The sequence below is a fragment of the Malaclemys terrapin genome, chromosome 11, assembly GCF_027887155.1.
Source record: "Malaclemys terrapin pileata isolate rMalTer1 chromosome 11, rMalTer1.hap1, whole genome shotgun sequence".
In the NCBI taxonomy this organism is placed as follows: Eukaryota; Metazoa; Chordata; order Testudines; family Emydidae; genus Malaclemys; species Malaclemys terrapin.
In genome coordinates this window covers 80,072,460-80,086,283 of record NC_071515.1, presented here as the reverse complement: position 1 = coordinate 80,086,283, position 13,824 = coordinate 80,072,460, and the positions used below count along the sequence as shown (strand labels likewise).

At 46.2% G+C, this 13,824-nt stretch overlaps 1 protein-coding gene across 1 annotated transcript in view; it reads right to left on the bottom strand.

Moving 5' to 3' along the window:
• Positions 1–13,824, bottom strand: part of LOC128845636 (unconventional myosin-X-like) — a 253,086-nt gene that overhangs the window by 189,333 nt on the left and 49,929 nt on the right. The window contains exons 2-3 of the mRNA XM_054044498.1: positions 13,506–13,604; positions 4,782–4,940 (exon numbers count right to left, since the gene is read on the bottom strand). Coding sequence (XP_053900473.1) covers positions 4,782–4,940; positions 13,506–13,604 — 258 coding nt within the window. The remainder of the gene's footprint in view (positions 1–4,781; positions 4,941–13,505; positions 13,605–13,824) is intronic.

Genomic DNA, 13,824 nt, shown 5'->3' with positions numbered 1-13,824 from the left:
AGCCATGTCTGTGTGGCCCACGCAAACACCCCCACTTTTCTTGGGCTCCACACCAAAGAAATAAAGGGGGCTGCCAGATTGCCACCATCTTAGTTCTTTCTTTACCACTAACTCCCAGTAGAGGAAAACCAGGCAGTGGGGAAGGAAGGCAGGTAGTGCATTACACATAGGAACAACACATCTCAAAAACCTCAAACTACTACAAGGTGAGTAACCCAGCCTTCTTTGAGTGACTGTCCCTATGTGTCAGATCCCTAAGAGGCCCCCTCAAGGATTGAACTTACAACCCTGGGTTTAGCAGGCCAATGCTCAAACCACTGAGCTATCCCTCCCCCCTAGCAGCGTCTTTATAAGGAGGTGGGGGCTGGAGTCCTACGACACAACAGATTGCAGAGCCGCCCTGCCCAGAGGAGCATCAGTAGCAGCTACTTGCACCAGTGCACAATGAAGGTGTGACTGGAACTCCAAATTGCTGCTCTACAGAAGTCAGCAACAGGGACATAGGGATTTCTCAAAGGGAAACAATCAATGCCGCCTGAATTCTAATCAAATGAGTTTTCATGCTGCCCTCAAAGGAAATGTTTAATCTCATAGCAGAGTTGGATGCACCATGAGATCCATTTCACAGAATCATAGAACTGTAATGGACCTTGAGAGGTCATCTAGTTCAGTCCCCTGCACTCAAGGCAGGACTGGGGATTATCAAGACAGTCTTTGGGAGGAAATGACCTCTCCCCTTGCATACGTTCCATGAATGAGGCAAAGAATCTAGGGGCCTTTCAAAAGGATTTCATTTTTTCCAAGTAGCTTGCAAGAGCCCTATGCATGTCCAATGAGTGCCACCTCTCCACTGCTAGAATGAGGTTTAGGGTAAAATATTGGAAGAGGGATACTTTGGTTGATGTGCTAGTCTGACACCACCTTAGGGCTGAACTAAAGCTGTAACCTCATAGATATCCTATCCCTGTGGGAAACTGTATGGGGAAGGGTCAGCCACAAGTATGCTTAGCTCCCCAATTCTTCTGACCGACATAACAGTGACCAAAAATATTAGCTTCACAGAAAGATGTAGTAGAGAGCGGGATGCCTGGGGCTCAAATGGAAACTAAGGGAGGGGATAGCTCAGTGGTTTGAGCGTTGGCTTGTTAAACCCAGGGCTGTGAGTTCAATCCTTGAGGGGGCCACTTAGGGATCTGGGACAAAATCAGTCCTTGGTCCTGCTAGAGAAGGCAGGGGGCTGGACTTGATGACCTTTCAAGGTCCCTTCCAGTTCTAGGAGATAGGATATCTCCATATATAACTGATAAAACAAGGTTCAAGTCCTGGAGTGGTACCAATTTTGCCAACACAGAGAAGACTTAAATCATGCCCTTCAGGAACTGGGCAGTGAGTGGGTGTGAAAAAACAGAGTAGGTGTCTACAGGGGGATGAAACACACTGACAGCCATCAGGTGTACTCCGAGGGAGCCAACAGATAGCCCCCAGGATTTTAAGGACCAAAGGCAGTCCAATATATCTGGAATCTTAACCCGTAAAGGGGAAATTCCTTGTCGGTTAAACCCAAACATAAACCCATTCCACTTTGCTTCATAATATTTCTTGGTCATAGGTGCCAACTCCATGGGTGCTCCGGAGCTGGAGCACCCACGGGGAAAAATTGGTGGGTGCTCTACACCCACTGTCAGCTCTCCAGCCTGCCCCCACCCTAGCTCACCTCCACCTCCTCCCCTGAGTGCCCCGCGGCCCCGCTTCTCCCCCTAGCTCCCAGCGCTGGCCGCCGCAAAACAGCTGTTTTGCGGCAGCCAGCACTGGGAGCTAGGAGGGGGAACGCAGCGCGCTCGGGGAAGAGGCGGGGCCAGGATGGGGATTTGGGGAAGGAGTCCAATGGGGCAGGGAGGGGGTGAAGTTGGGGCGGGGACTTTGGGGAACGGGTAGGAATGGGAGCGGGGCAGGGGCGGAGGGGCATTGAGCATCCACTGGCGCCGAGAAAAGTTGGTGCCTATGATCTTGGTAGCGTTCTTTCTACTGCTGTTCAGGATGCCCTTGACATTAATCGAACAGGGCCTCTCTAACTTGACATCCATCCAAGTACCATGCCATCAGGTGAAGCATGGCTGGGTTGGGAGGGCAAGTCCATCCTTCATCCTGGGTTGTCTCTGATGACTACACTCGGTGGCTGCTGATACCACCTCCAAGTTGGGAGGTGGGTGGGAGAATAAGTACTCTGACCCTTTTGGCGGTATGAAATACCTTTTTCCAGCCCACTTGGACACTGATGGAATCAAGGCAGCCCTGGCATGTTTGAGGATGACATCATTAATAGGAAGCACCACTCCAATCGGACACGAGCCATGCAAAATGTCTGACAGCTTGTGTGGTACTTCCTGGACCTCTTCCAGGGGAATCTGAAGTGACCTTGACACTCTCTAGTCAGTCCTAGGTGGTCTTAGTATCACCAGGGTGTGGCAGGGAAGTTGGAATCACCGCCTCACACAGGGAAAATGAGGACAATGCCACAGGGGTAGTCTTTCCTGCGCCTGTTGCTCTTCTTTCTCATGTTGCTGGAGTTGTGGCTCTAGAGTTGGTTGAGGAAGCTCCTCCTCTAACCTGGGAACCCCAGAACTTCTTTGATCCCTTGTGTCATGAGGCGGGTATACTGGGTGGTAGTCTCGTGGAACTTCCGGAATTGAGGTACTGCCACTGCGGGCTCTCATAACCCCTTGGCACTGAGCCCCAAAGTGCTGGGCACCAGTGGTAAAGGGTAGCAGATGTTCTCTAGTATGAGAGTTCTGAGACTCTCTGGAGACTCCCAGTGTTTCTATCTGGGATGAATCTTCTCACTGGGGCATAGTCTGGGTCCAGATGTATGCCATAGTCCTCTTCCAACTCAGAAGATTCTGATCCCAGGGAGTGGGGAGGGTCCCTTGGTACCAGAAGGAGCAGTGATGACCTGCCTCTACTTGTTGATGACTTTGGAGACAGTCTGGCTCGATTCCTACCTGTGGAAAGAGATGGAGAGGAGTACCTTCGAAATATCAGTGCCAGCTGGGGTCCCAGGGTCAGGCAATGAGGCCTGGAGAAGAGTGATGACTCCAGGTCCAGGAGCAACAGAAGATCTTCCAGAGCTGAGAAGCGAACCAGAGAAGATGGAGACATCTCCACAGCTCAGATCACTGAAGAGTGCACTGGATCCAGCGGCACTGAAGAGGGATTTGGTGCTGAAGAAGCAGTCCCAGTACCAGACAGTGCTGCAATTTTGGCCTTCAAAGAAGTCCTGGTCCAGTCCTTTCTAGTACTGGACAGTCCCACTCTGGAGAACGAAGCTCCTAATGACTTGGTATGGGATGGGGACTCCTGCCTCTTGTTAGAGGGCTTGAACAGGGAACCGTCCCTCTTGTTCTTTTGGAAGCATTTATATTTCCCTTCCCCATCTGCCCTGGCTCTGATCTCCAGAGTCTCTCTGAGCCAGAGGTGGGACGAAGGTCTTGAAGCCACCCAGAACCAAAGAAGAAGAGTAGGCACTCCTACCTTCTTCAGGATGACGTATCGGGGAGGGGAGTCTGCCCAGTCAGAAGTTGTTCCCACTTTCATGGTTTCTTCTATGAGGGACTTTCAGAGCCAAAACTCCCTGGACTGCGTAGTTCTATTTGGGAAGGACCTGCAGATACTGCGTGTCCCCCAGGCAGTACAGACAGGCATCGTGGTAGTCTGTGACTGGGAAGAGCTTGTGGCATGCATCGCAACTCACTCCCCGCAACCGTTGGAGGGTTAGGCTGGAAGGCGTGCAGCAACAGCTTCCCCTCCACAAGGGGGGTTCCAAATAAGGAACCGAACCCCGAAGCCAGGGGTAGTCAATAGGCAGATCATGGGCCAAATCTGGACCGCCAGACGCTTTTGAATGGATCCCAAAATCTATTTACTTACTTATTATTGTTGATTTTTTTATTATTATTTTCTCTGGAGTCTGGACCTTGACAATAAATAATTGACTATCTCTGCCATAAGCTATCCCCTAACTAACCATACTATTGAGCTAGCTAATTAGGAAGTTTTAAAAAAAATATTTATAGAAAAGCTGAAGTCAGCACAAGCACTGAAGCTCCATCTTAGAACGCGAGTGGTAAGAAGGAACGAAGATAGCAGTCTGGCAGCCCCCTTTCTTCCTTTGGTGCAGAGCATGAGGAGAGGACGGGGTGGATGTGCAGACCACATGGACACTGATAAGGGAAAATCTCCAGTGGAGTACATATGCAACATGAAGTGCACTACACATAGGGACAATCACTTGAAGAACCACCACACACCTTCTAATCCTTACTGGCCATTTGATCAACCTATAACCTCTGGCCCAACCGTGTTCAGATCAGCAAGATCTGGGAATTCGGGGGTCACAGGGAATATAATGTCAAACTCAGCTGCTAATATGAAAATAAGCAAAGAAGAGAAATGGCCCTGCAAAACCATTCCAAAGCCCTGAACGGAATAGCCACAAACAGGGACTTTTCTTTCTTACCAAAAGGAGGGTAAGCCCCTCTTTTGAAGCAGGGGCTCTACAGGGGTTTAAGGCTGGGGGGGGGGGGGGGGAAGAGAGAGAGAGACAAGAGAAACCTAGGATTCAATGGAAATGCAGAGGAGAGGGAATTCCCCGTTTATCCATGGGGAACAGTCCCTGTAGCTCAGGGGACATTGTTCAAATCAATATTCTATATGTAAGTTGGCAGCTCCAGAAGATAAACAGAGGGCATCAGTCAGCATGGACTTCTCCCAGCTTAGACACTTACATATATGCTGTCCTGTTGGTAGCGCTGATGCAGGTTGAGCAGAATAGCAGCCTCATGCAGGTCTCCCAGCATGGACATGTCTTCCACCCCCTCCACACTAGTCTGGTGCATTGGCAAGACCTTCTCCCTGGATAAGGAAGCCTGTGGGTAGCAGAATACCTGGAAAGAAAGGGAAAGGGACCAGTAACAACTGAAAAAAGAATCACTGACCACAGCTTTACCCCACGGCACTTATTAATGATCAGAGGTGGAACATGACACAGGGTGGATATCTGCTGTTTGGGTTTATTTGCACAGCTTCCTACACTCCTCTCCTATCTGGATGAGCCCTCTGGAGAGAACATTGGGAGCATGCAGACTTCCTCCACTCCAGATTTGTTCTCTCCACCTTCAGTACTGCCTGGGAGAAGCTGGACTCACAGAGCAAAAAGCTGTCACCCTGAGAGTTAAAAAAGGTAACATGGAGCCCACATCTGGGGGAGATGCCTAGATACCATGATGATGAGTGTGGAATAAGAACCTAAGCACAAGAGAATAGATTTGTACATGTGCACTTGGTGTATGTTTCAGAATGTATTTCCATCCTTACTCTGCACATTCTCAGAGGCCTGGACTACATCTCTGAAAAGAGCGAAAAGCAGAAGCCAGACCAAAAAGACATGCTCTTCTCCTTTTATTTTAAAGATCATGTTTTATAAGTAAATCTCTTGTTGTGTGTTTGCACATGATTTTTGAAGTCACAGGTTTACAATGGCTGTCAATTCTTCTCAGCTCTGAGGCACATCCTCTTCTCTCTGTCCCTATAGCTAAAAAACCTTGCCCAAGTTGCATTGGCCTGTTTTGCTGACACATCATAGAGCAGGCTGTCCCCCAGATAAACTACTTAAACTGGAGTTAGAACTGGAGGTACACATCAGTAACTTGAGTCTGAAGGGAATGACGCTGAGGCCCACCCTGTCATATTCTGAACATGCAGCCAGTGGCCTAACTGCCCCTCCTCTCCAGGGTGGATACAAATTGTTGTTGTTGTTGTTTTTAAATAAAATTTAAAAATCTGATTTTTTTATTTAAATCAGATATTTTTAAAATAAACTTATTGATAATCAAAACTGAAATTGAGCACTTATGTTAAAGCCTAAACATATTATAATCTATAACAATCATTTAAATTAAATACAAAAAATAACACCAAGTGGTATGTTTGCTTCCAAGTTTTAAAGAAACTTGTTTTAATAGTTATCAACTAATGAGAATCAACCTTACTTTAGAAAAAAAATAACTAAAATGTACAAATGAAAATTAAAATTGATTTAAATCATGATTAAAATCAGTGATTTAAATTTTACATTTGATTTAACTCACTCCACGCTGCTGCTCTCATAAATCCCTGTACCACTTTAAGCTTGCAAATACTATGGAGCAGTGGCTGGGAAACAAAGCAGGGGAAAGGAGGCAAGATAAAGAGGTACAGGTGTGATCTCTCCTCACACCTACCTCACCATCACTTAGAGGAGAGGAAAGTGATCAGGAACAGTCAGCATGGATTCACCAAGGGCAAGTCATGCCTGACTAACCTAATTGCCTTCTATGAGGAGATAACTGGGTCTGTGGATGAGGGGAAAGCAGTGGATGTGTTATTCCTTGACTTTAGCAAAGCTTTTGAAACAGTCTCCAACTGTATTCTTGCCGGCAAGTTAAAGAAGTATGGGCTGGATGAATGGACTATAAGGTGGATAGAAAGCTGGCTAGATCGTCGGGCTCAACGGGTAGTGATCAACAGCTCCATGTCTAGTTGGGAGCCGGTTTCAAGTGGAGTGCCCCAGGGGTCGGTCCTGGGGCCGGTTTTGTTCCATATCTTCATTAATGATCTGGAGGATGGCGTGGACTGCACTCTCAGCAAGTTTGCAGATGACACTAAACTGGGAGGAGTGGTAGATACTCAGGATACAGAGAGACCTAGACAAATTAGAGGATTGGGCCAAAAGAAACCTGATGAGGTTCAACAAGGACAAGTACAGAGTCCTGCACTTAGGACGGAAGAATCCCATGCACTGTTACAGACTAGGGACCGAATGGCTAGGAAGCAGTTCTGCAGAAACGGACCTAGAGGTTACAGTGGATGAGAAGCTGGATATGAGTCAACAGTGTGCCATGGTTGCCAAGAAGGCTAACGGTATTTTGGGCTGTATAAGTAGGAGCATTGCCAGCAGATCAAGGGATGTGATCATGCCCCTCTATTCTGCATTGGTGAGGCCTCATTTGGGGTACTGTGCCCAGTTTTGGGTCCCACACTACAAGAAGGATGTGGAAAAATTGGAGAGTCCAGCGGAGGGCAACAAACATGATTAGGGTGCTGGAGCACATGATTTATGAGGAGAGGCTGAGGGAACTGGGATTATTTAGTCTGCAGAAGAGAAGAATGAGTGGGGATTTGATAGCTGCTTTCAACTACCTGGAAGGGGGTTCCAAAGAGGATGGATCTGGACTGTTCTCAGTGGTGGCAGATGATAGAACAAGGAGCAATGGTCTCAAGTTGCAGTGGGGGAGGTTTAGGTTGGATATTAGGAAAAACTTTTTCATGAGGAGGGTGGTGAAGCACTGGAATGAGTTACCCAGGGAGGTGGTGGAATCTCCTTCCTTAGAGGTTTTTAAAGTCAGGCTTGAGAAAGCCCTGGCTGGGATGATTTAGTTGGGGTTGGTCCTGCTTTGAGCAGGTGGTTGGACTAGATACCTCCTGAGGTCCCTTCCAACCCTGATCTTCTATGATCCTATGATTCTATGATCACCCCCTATGCCTCAGCACCCCAGGGACCCATCATCCATTCCAGTGGCCAGGCTGAGCAATCGCAGGAGACACCCTGCAGCCCACTGCATGTGTGAGAAGGGAGGCTCCAGGCATGAATGTCCTGAGAGATGTCTGACCCTTGCCAGCCCTGATATCAGATCCTAAATAGATACAGATTATGGGAAAATGAATTTGACAGGAAGCAGGATTGTTATTCACTGAGAAAAGTTAAAAATAAATAAATAACCACACAACCTAGAAAGTGACTAAGAGGAAAGTCTCTTCAGACAATCAGCTGTCAGTAAAATTATTTTTTACAGAGCCCAAAAACAAACTTAGTTCTTCACATAGTCCTGTAGAAAGTCAAAGTCCCTGACACAAAGCTCTTGCTTCGGGTCTAATATTACCTGGGACACAATGAGATGGTCACAGACAATAAGGACAAAGAGATGAAGTAGCATTAAAATCACTCAGTGATTCAGTATGAGCATTAGCCTTCAGAAGAAAACAAAATATCCATAAATCTGAACACTGCTGAGACTGCTGCATGTAACAGAAAAGTCAGGTTAGGGAGGTTTTGGTTTGCTTGCTTCTTGTAGGCAAATGTTAGAAGGGATGATTTAAAGTATGAGGTCATGAATTTTAGGGAGGGGTAACCAGAAAGGACTACTATGTCATCTAGTCTGACTTCCTGCGTAGAACAGGCCACAGAATTTCACCCAGGAACTGCTGCAGCGAGTCCACTATCTGGTGCCTGAACAAGAGTCTCTCCCTTAGAAAAGCATCCAGGATTGATTTCAAGATTTCAAATAATGGAGAATCTACAACATTCCTTGGTAATCTGGTCCAATGGCTAATTCCTTCATTTAAAAATATGCACCTTATTTCCAGTTTGAATTTGTCTAGGTTCAAATTCCACCCATTGGCTCACGTTCTGCCTGTTTGTTAAAGAGCCCTCCATTACCAGAAATGTTCTCCCCGTGTAAGTATTTATACACTGAGTAAATCACCATCTCTTAAACTTCTCTTTGTCAAGCTAAATAGATTGAGCTCCTTTAGCTTATCACTGTACAGCAGATTTTCCAGTCCCTGAATCATTCTTGTAGTGTGTTTCTGAACCCTTTCCAATTGTCCAACATCCTTCCTGAAGGGTGGACACTGCAACTGGACACTATCCAGTAGTAGTCTCACTGATGCTGTCTAGACCAGGGATTCTTAAACTGGGGGTCGGGACCCCTCAGGGGGTCGCAAGGTTATTACATGGGGGGTCATGAACTGTCAGCCTCCCCCCCAAACGCCGCTTTGCCTCCAGCATGTGTTAAATATATAAAAAAGGGGTTTTAATTTATAAGGGGGGGTCGCACTCAGAGGCTTGCTATGTGAAAGGGGTCACCAGTAAAAAAGTTTGAGAGCCACTGGTCTAGATGTATATGAAAGACATATATGGTCCCACACATCACACTCTTCAAAGTCACAGTAGTGGTAACAGCCTAACACTGACCACTGACACAGGAGAAATCCTTCAGAAATGGTGACAGCATTTCAGTGATCTTTTGACCGCACCGTCCAACATCACAGATGAGGCATTAAGAAGAGTAGTGGGTCAGCCAACATGGACACAGTCCTGTTCTTTGGCAAAGTCAGCACTGCAATCAGTGTGAAAAACTGCAGGTCCCCCAGATCTGATGGTATTTCGGCAAAATATTCAAGTATGGAGGTGAGATCCTGCAAAGGCAACTGCATGTACTATTGGGTACTAAAGACATACCACAAGACTTCAAAGATGTCACTATATAAAAAAGGAAAGGTGAAAAGTCTGATTATGGTAACTATCGAGGTATCCCATTACTCTCTATCGCTGGAAAGGTTCTGACTAGAGTACTCTTTGTTTGTCTGCTATGCAACATTGCTAATAGTGTGCTACCAGAGTTGCAATATGGTTGTAGGCCAACACATAGAGCAGCAGACATGTGTGACGCTCTGTATCTCAGGGGAACACCCTACACCCCCATGTTCATCCCTATAATATGACTATGTGGTATCCAATGCAAAGTGTGTCATATCGGGTGTCTTCGGAAGGCTCATGATGCACTGAGCATTGTTGTTACAGTAATGCTATAGGTTATAATTTCATGTATGTAGTTATGAGGCTGAAAATTCATCTTCATGGCTTAAAATAAGCCCAGGCAAAAACGCTCCAAGAGCAGAGAGGCAGTTCACACCTCATCAGGGCAGTATGGGACAAACCCAGCCCTGCCTCACAGGAACAAAGGACGCTGGCCAAGGCAGCAACAAAAGGATCTACCTGTTGACTCTTGAGTGAGTCACCCTCGCCCCCCTTCCTTTGGCCAGTTTGGGACTGCAATGCGGTAATGCTCACCTGACTCTGAAGTGGGGGGGTAAAGCCAAGAGAGAAGAAAGAACATAATAAAAGGGAGAGACTTTGCCATGCTCTTCCTCTCTTCCACCAAGCGACTGAAGCGCTGGTCAAAGGGGAGAGCCTGGCTGAAGGGGAACCAGCCAGCCTGTGGTGAGAAGCATGTAACTTTGTAAGGGCATTGAAAGTGTTAAGCTCAGCTTAGAATGTGTTTTGCTTTTATTTCATGTGACGAAACCTGACTTGCTGTGCTTTGACTTATAATAACTATAAAGATAAATTTTAAGTGACTAAATCTGTTTGTTTATTCTACCTGAAGTAGCGTGTTTGGTTTGAAGCGTGTCAGAGACTCTCCTTGGGAGAACATCTGGTACATATCAATTTCTTTGTTAAACTGATGAACTCTTATAAGCTTGCTGTGTCCAGCTGGCATAACTGGCACTGCAAGACGGAGGTTCCTAGGGTTGTGTCTGGGACCAGAGATATTGGCTAGTGTCATTCGATTGCAAGTAGCTGGGAGCAGCTTACATGCCAGAGTCTGTGCGTGAACAGCCCAGGAGTGGGGGTTCTCACAGCAGAGCAGGGGAAGGCTGGCTCCCAGAGTCAAGGATTGGAGTGACCGAGCAGATCACTGGTCCAGATAACACCAGAAGGGAACGTCACAACATGATATTTGTAACCCATTAGATGCAGGAGAAATGCAGAGAACAGCAACATGACATTTACACTGTCTTTATTGACCTAGTTTTATTGACACTGTCGGAGTAAACCTGGGCTTTGACAATTATAACGTAAGTTTAGTTGTCCAGAAAAATTCATCAACATTCTGAGGCAATTTCATGATGGAATGCTTTGATAAGTCTGCATAGATGGTGTTCTGTCTGACCCATTTACTATTACTAAAGGTATTACGCAGGGTTGCATAATTGGTCCACTCTTGTTTAATCTCTTCTATGTAGCTATGCTTGATGATGCTACAAGAGACCTGAATGCCGGTATCAGGATACATTTCCAATCCTCTGGAAAATTATTGAATCTGAACAGGCTGCGATCTCCCACAACGATCTTCACAGCAATTGTTCATGAGCTGCTGTAAGCCGATTACTGTGCTCTAGAGGCACATACTCTAGAAGATACACAATTGATTATGGACAGATTCACAGTGTCTGCAGAAAGGTATGAGCTGACAAGCAATCTGAAAAAGACAGAGGTCATGTATCAACCTGCACCAGGGAGACCCTACGTGAAACCAAAAGTCACCATTAGCAACACACAGCTGAATGCTGTTATGGACTTCAGCTGTCTTGGTAGTATATTGTTGAATGATGTTACCATAGATAAGGAGCTGACAAGTCTGATCAACAAAGCCAGTTCATCATTTGGCAGACTATCAGGCAGAGTCTGGCAGCAACATGGTATTAAGCTTCAAAATCAAGTTAAAAGTCTATAAAGCAGTTATGCTGTCCAACTTGTTGTATGAGTGAGTGAGAGATCTGGACCTGCTACAGGCATCACATTAAGCTTCCAGATAAGTTCCATTTACAACATCTGCATGCCATACTCTGCATCAAGTGGCAGGATAAAACCATCACTAACGAGGTTCTGGAATGTAGATGCCCCACAGGGATTAAAGCCATGTTTATCGCATCACAGTTACGCTGAGCTGGTCATGTGTGAAGGATGGAGGACACCAGAATGGCCAAAGCAGTTGCCATATGGTGAACTGAAAGTGGGCAACTGCATATGAAGCAGCCAGAAGAAACGCTTCAAGGATACGCTGAAGCATAACTTAAAACAGTGCAAGTGACATTGACAGCTGGAAGTTGTCAGTACCAGACAGATCAGGCTGGCAAGCAATAGTCAACGATGGGGTTACCCAATTCAAGATTAACTGCCAGATGGATCTTGAGGCACAGAGGCCGAGTCATAAACAGCAGGAGACTCAGCAGGCACAGACTGTAATCTCTTCCTCCACGTTAAGCTACCTGTGCACGTCACATGGAAAGGGCTGCCACTTGCACATTGGTCCTGTTAGCCACAACCATACTCACAACACATCATCTTTGGTCATGAAGGACAAGAAGAAACAATGCAGAGGTAACACCTCTGATGTTGAGGTCAGACTAGATGACCTCATGGTACCTTCTAGCCTTAAAACCTATTGGGGGCAGGAACCCACCTCTCTACTCCTACTCAATATTCTCCTATTTATACATCCAAGGACTGCATTAGCCATATAAGCCACAGCATCACACTGGGAGCCTTTGGTTATCTACTGTAACCCCTGATGGTTTTTTTTTTCCCCAGAAGTGATTAATGGATTTTGGGAGGGCTTTCCAAACATAGGGGCAGCATGCAAGCCAGCACACGGTAGAAAAGGGACAGGAAATGAAGATGCAATGGCCAGGAAAACAGTACTTATTACTTTATTCATTGGCTGCAGCATTGCCTGGGAAGCTGGATTCGTCACATGGTAAAATCAGGTGATTTTCATTAATGAGATGGGGAGACAAGCTGACAGTGAGCCATGCTTAAAGAGTCTTAAGTAAAAACAGTCCACATGGCTGCACAGATGACAATTAGAGAGCAGAGCACCACGGACAACAACATTGCAGGGATACCAATGACCTAACTAATTCCCTCGCAGGCAGGGTCCCAAGCAATAGAATCACAGGGTTAGAATGAACTGCAAAGGTCATCTAATCTAACCCCCCAATACACCTTCAGGCCAATACACAGCAATCAGGTTCAAGAAACAGGTGGCCACAACCTATACTAAAAACACCCTAAAGCAACCTGGGCCTGCAGGAAGGGCTATTGAGTGAATGGAAGAGGAGGGAATCAGGTACCTATTGTATGCCCCCATGGTTTCAGAGGTGGGCTAGGACTTTTCAAAAACTTTGCCATGATTTTCACAACTTGCGATCTTGCTGGTCTTGTCCCCAGCGTCCCTCGTGACCTTTCCCAAAACGTGCCTTGACAATCCTCCATCCCTAACTACAGAATACAGTGCTGCTAGGTGTGGGGTATTTGGAAGACAGTGTTGCAAGATGTGAAACTGAAATATGTTGGTGTGATGGTTTCCAGTCTCTGAGAGGTAAGTCAGGCATCTCATAGCAGTTTAAAGGGACACAATAAATTTGAAATCTAGTCAATTTCAAAAAATGAGTGAAAGTAGTTTCAAATATTTAAATCCACATACACACCACCACCCCCACCAATTTGGTTTTACAGTTGCATGTTCCCATTTTTTAAAACTGTTTTTCCCCTCCGTTGCTGTGAGACACTCCCACACAAACAATTGGGGAAACTGGCTAACAGCCTATACAGCAGAATCAGTGAGAGTGATTACATACGAAGTCAGCTATAACAGTTGCAGTGATCTCAGGTGTTACAACAGCAGCAGTGGAACATTTTTCAGACTCAAGTGTTATACTGAAGTTTACGGTTTCCATTTAACATAAGGAAATCATCTAAGACCAGGCGATTTTGACCTGTAGCTTTTCTCAGCTGTAACACCAGCCAGAGCCTCTTGCAAACCTTGATTTCCAATTATACTCACCTCTCCATAATCTGTTGTGAAGAGCACCAACCCATCATTGCATGAGCCAACAGTGCACGGCTGCAGCTGATCTTGCTCCCGTAGCCACACCCGGGTGCCCTGCAATTAAATATTGCCCATTAGAAACAACACAAGATTCAAGTCACTTTCCACTGTACCTTGCACCAGCTGCTCCCACATTTGTGTGTGAGCACTCAAAAGGGACACCCATCCCTAGTTTCACAAAGGAACTACTGAAACCGCTTTCCATGTGCAAGGTCACAGCTCTGTCTGTGACACACACAGAGGTCACAGTTCTATCTCCCCTTGAGATGGAAGG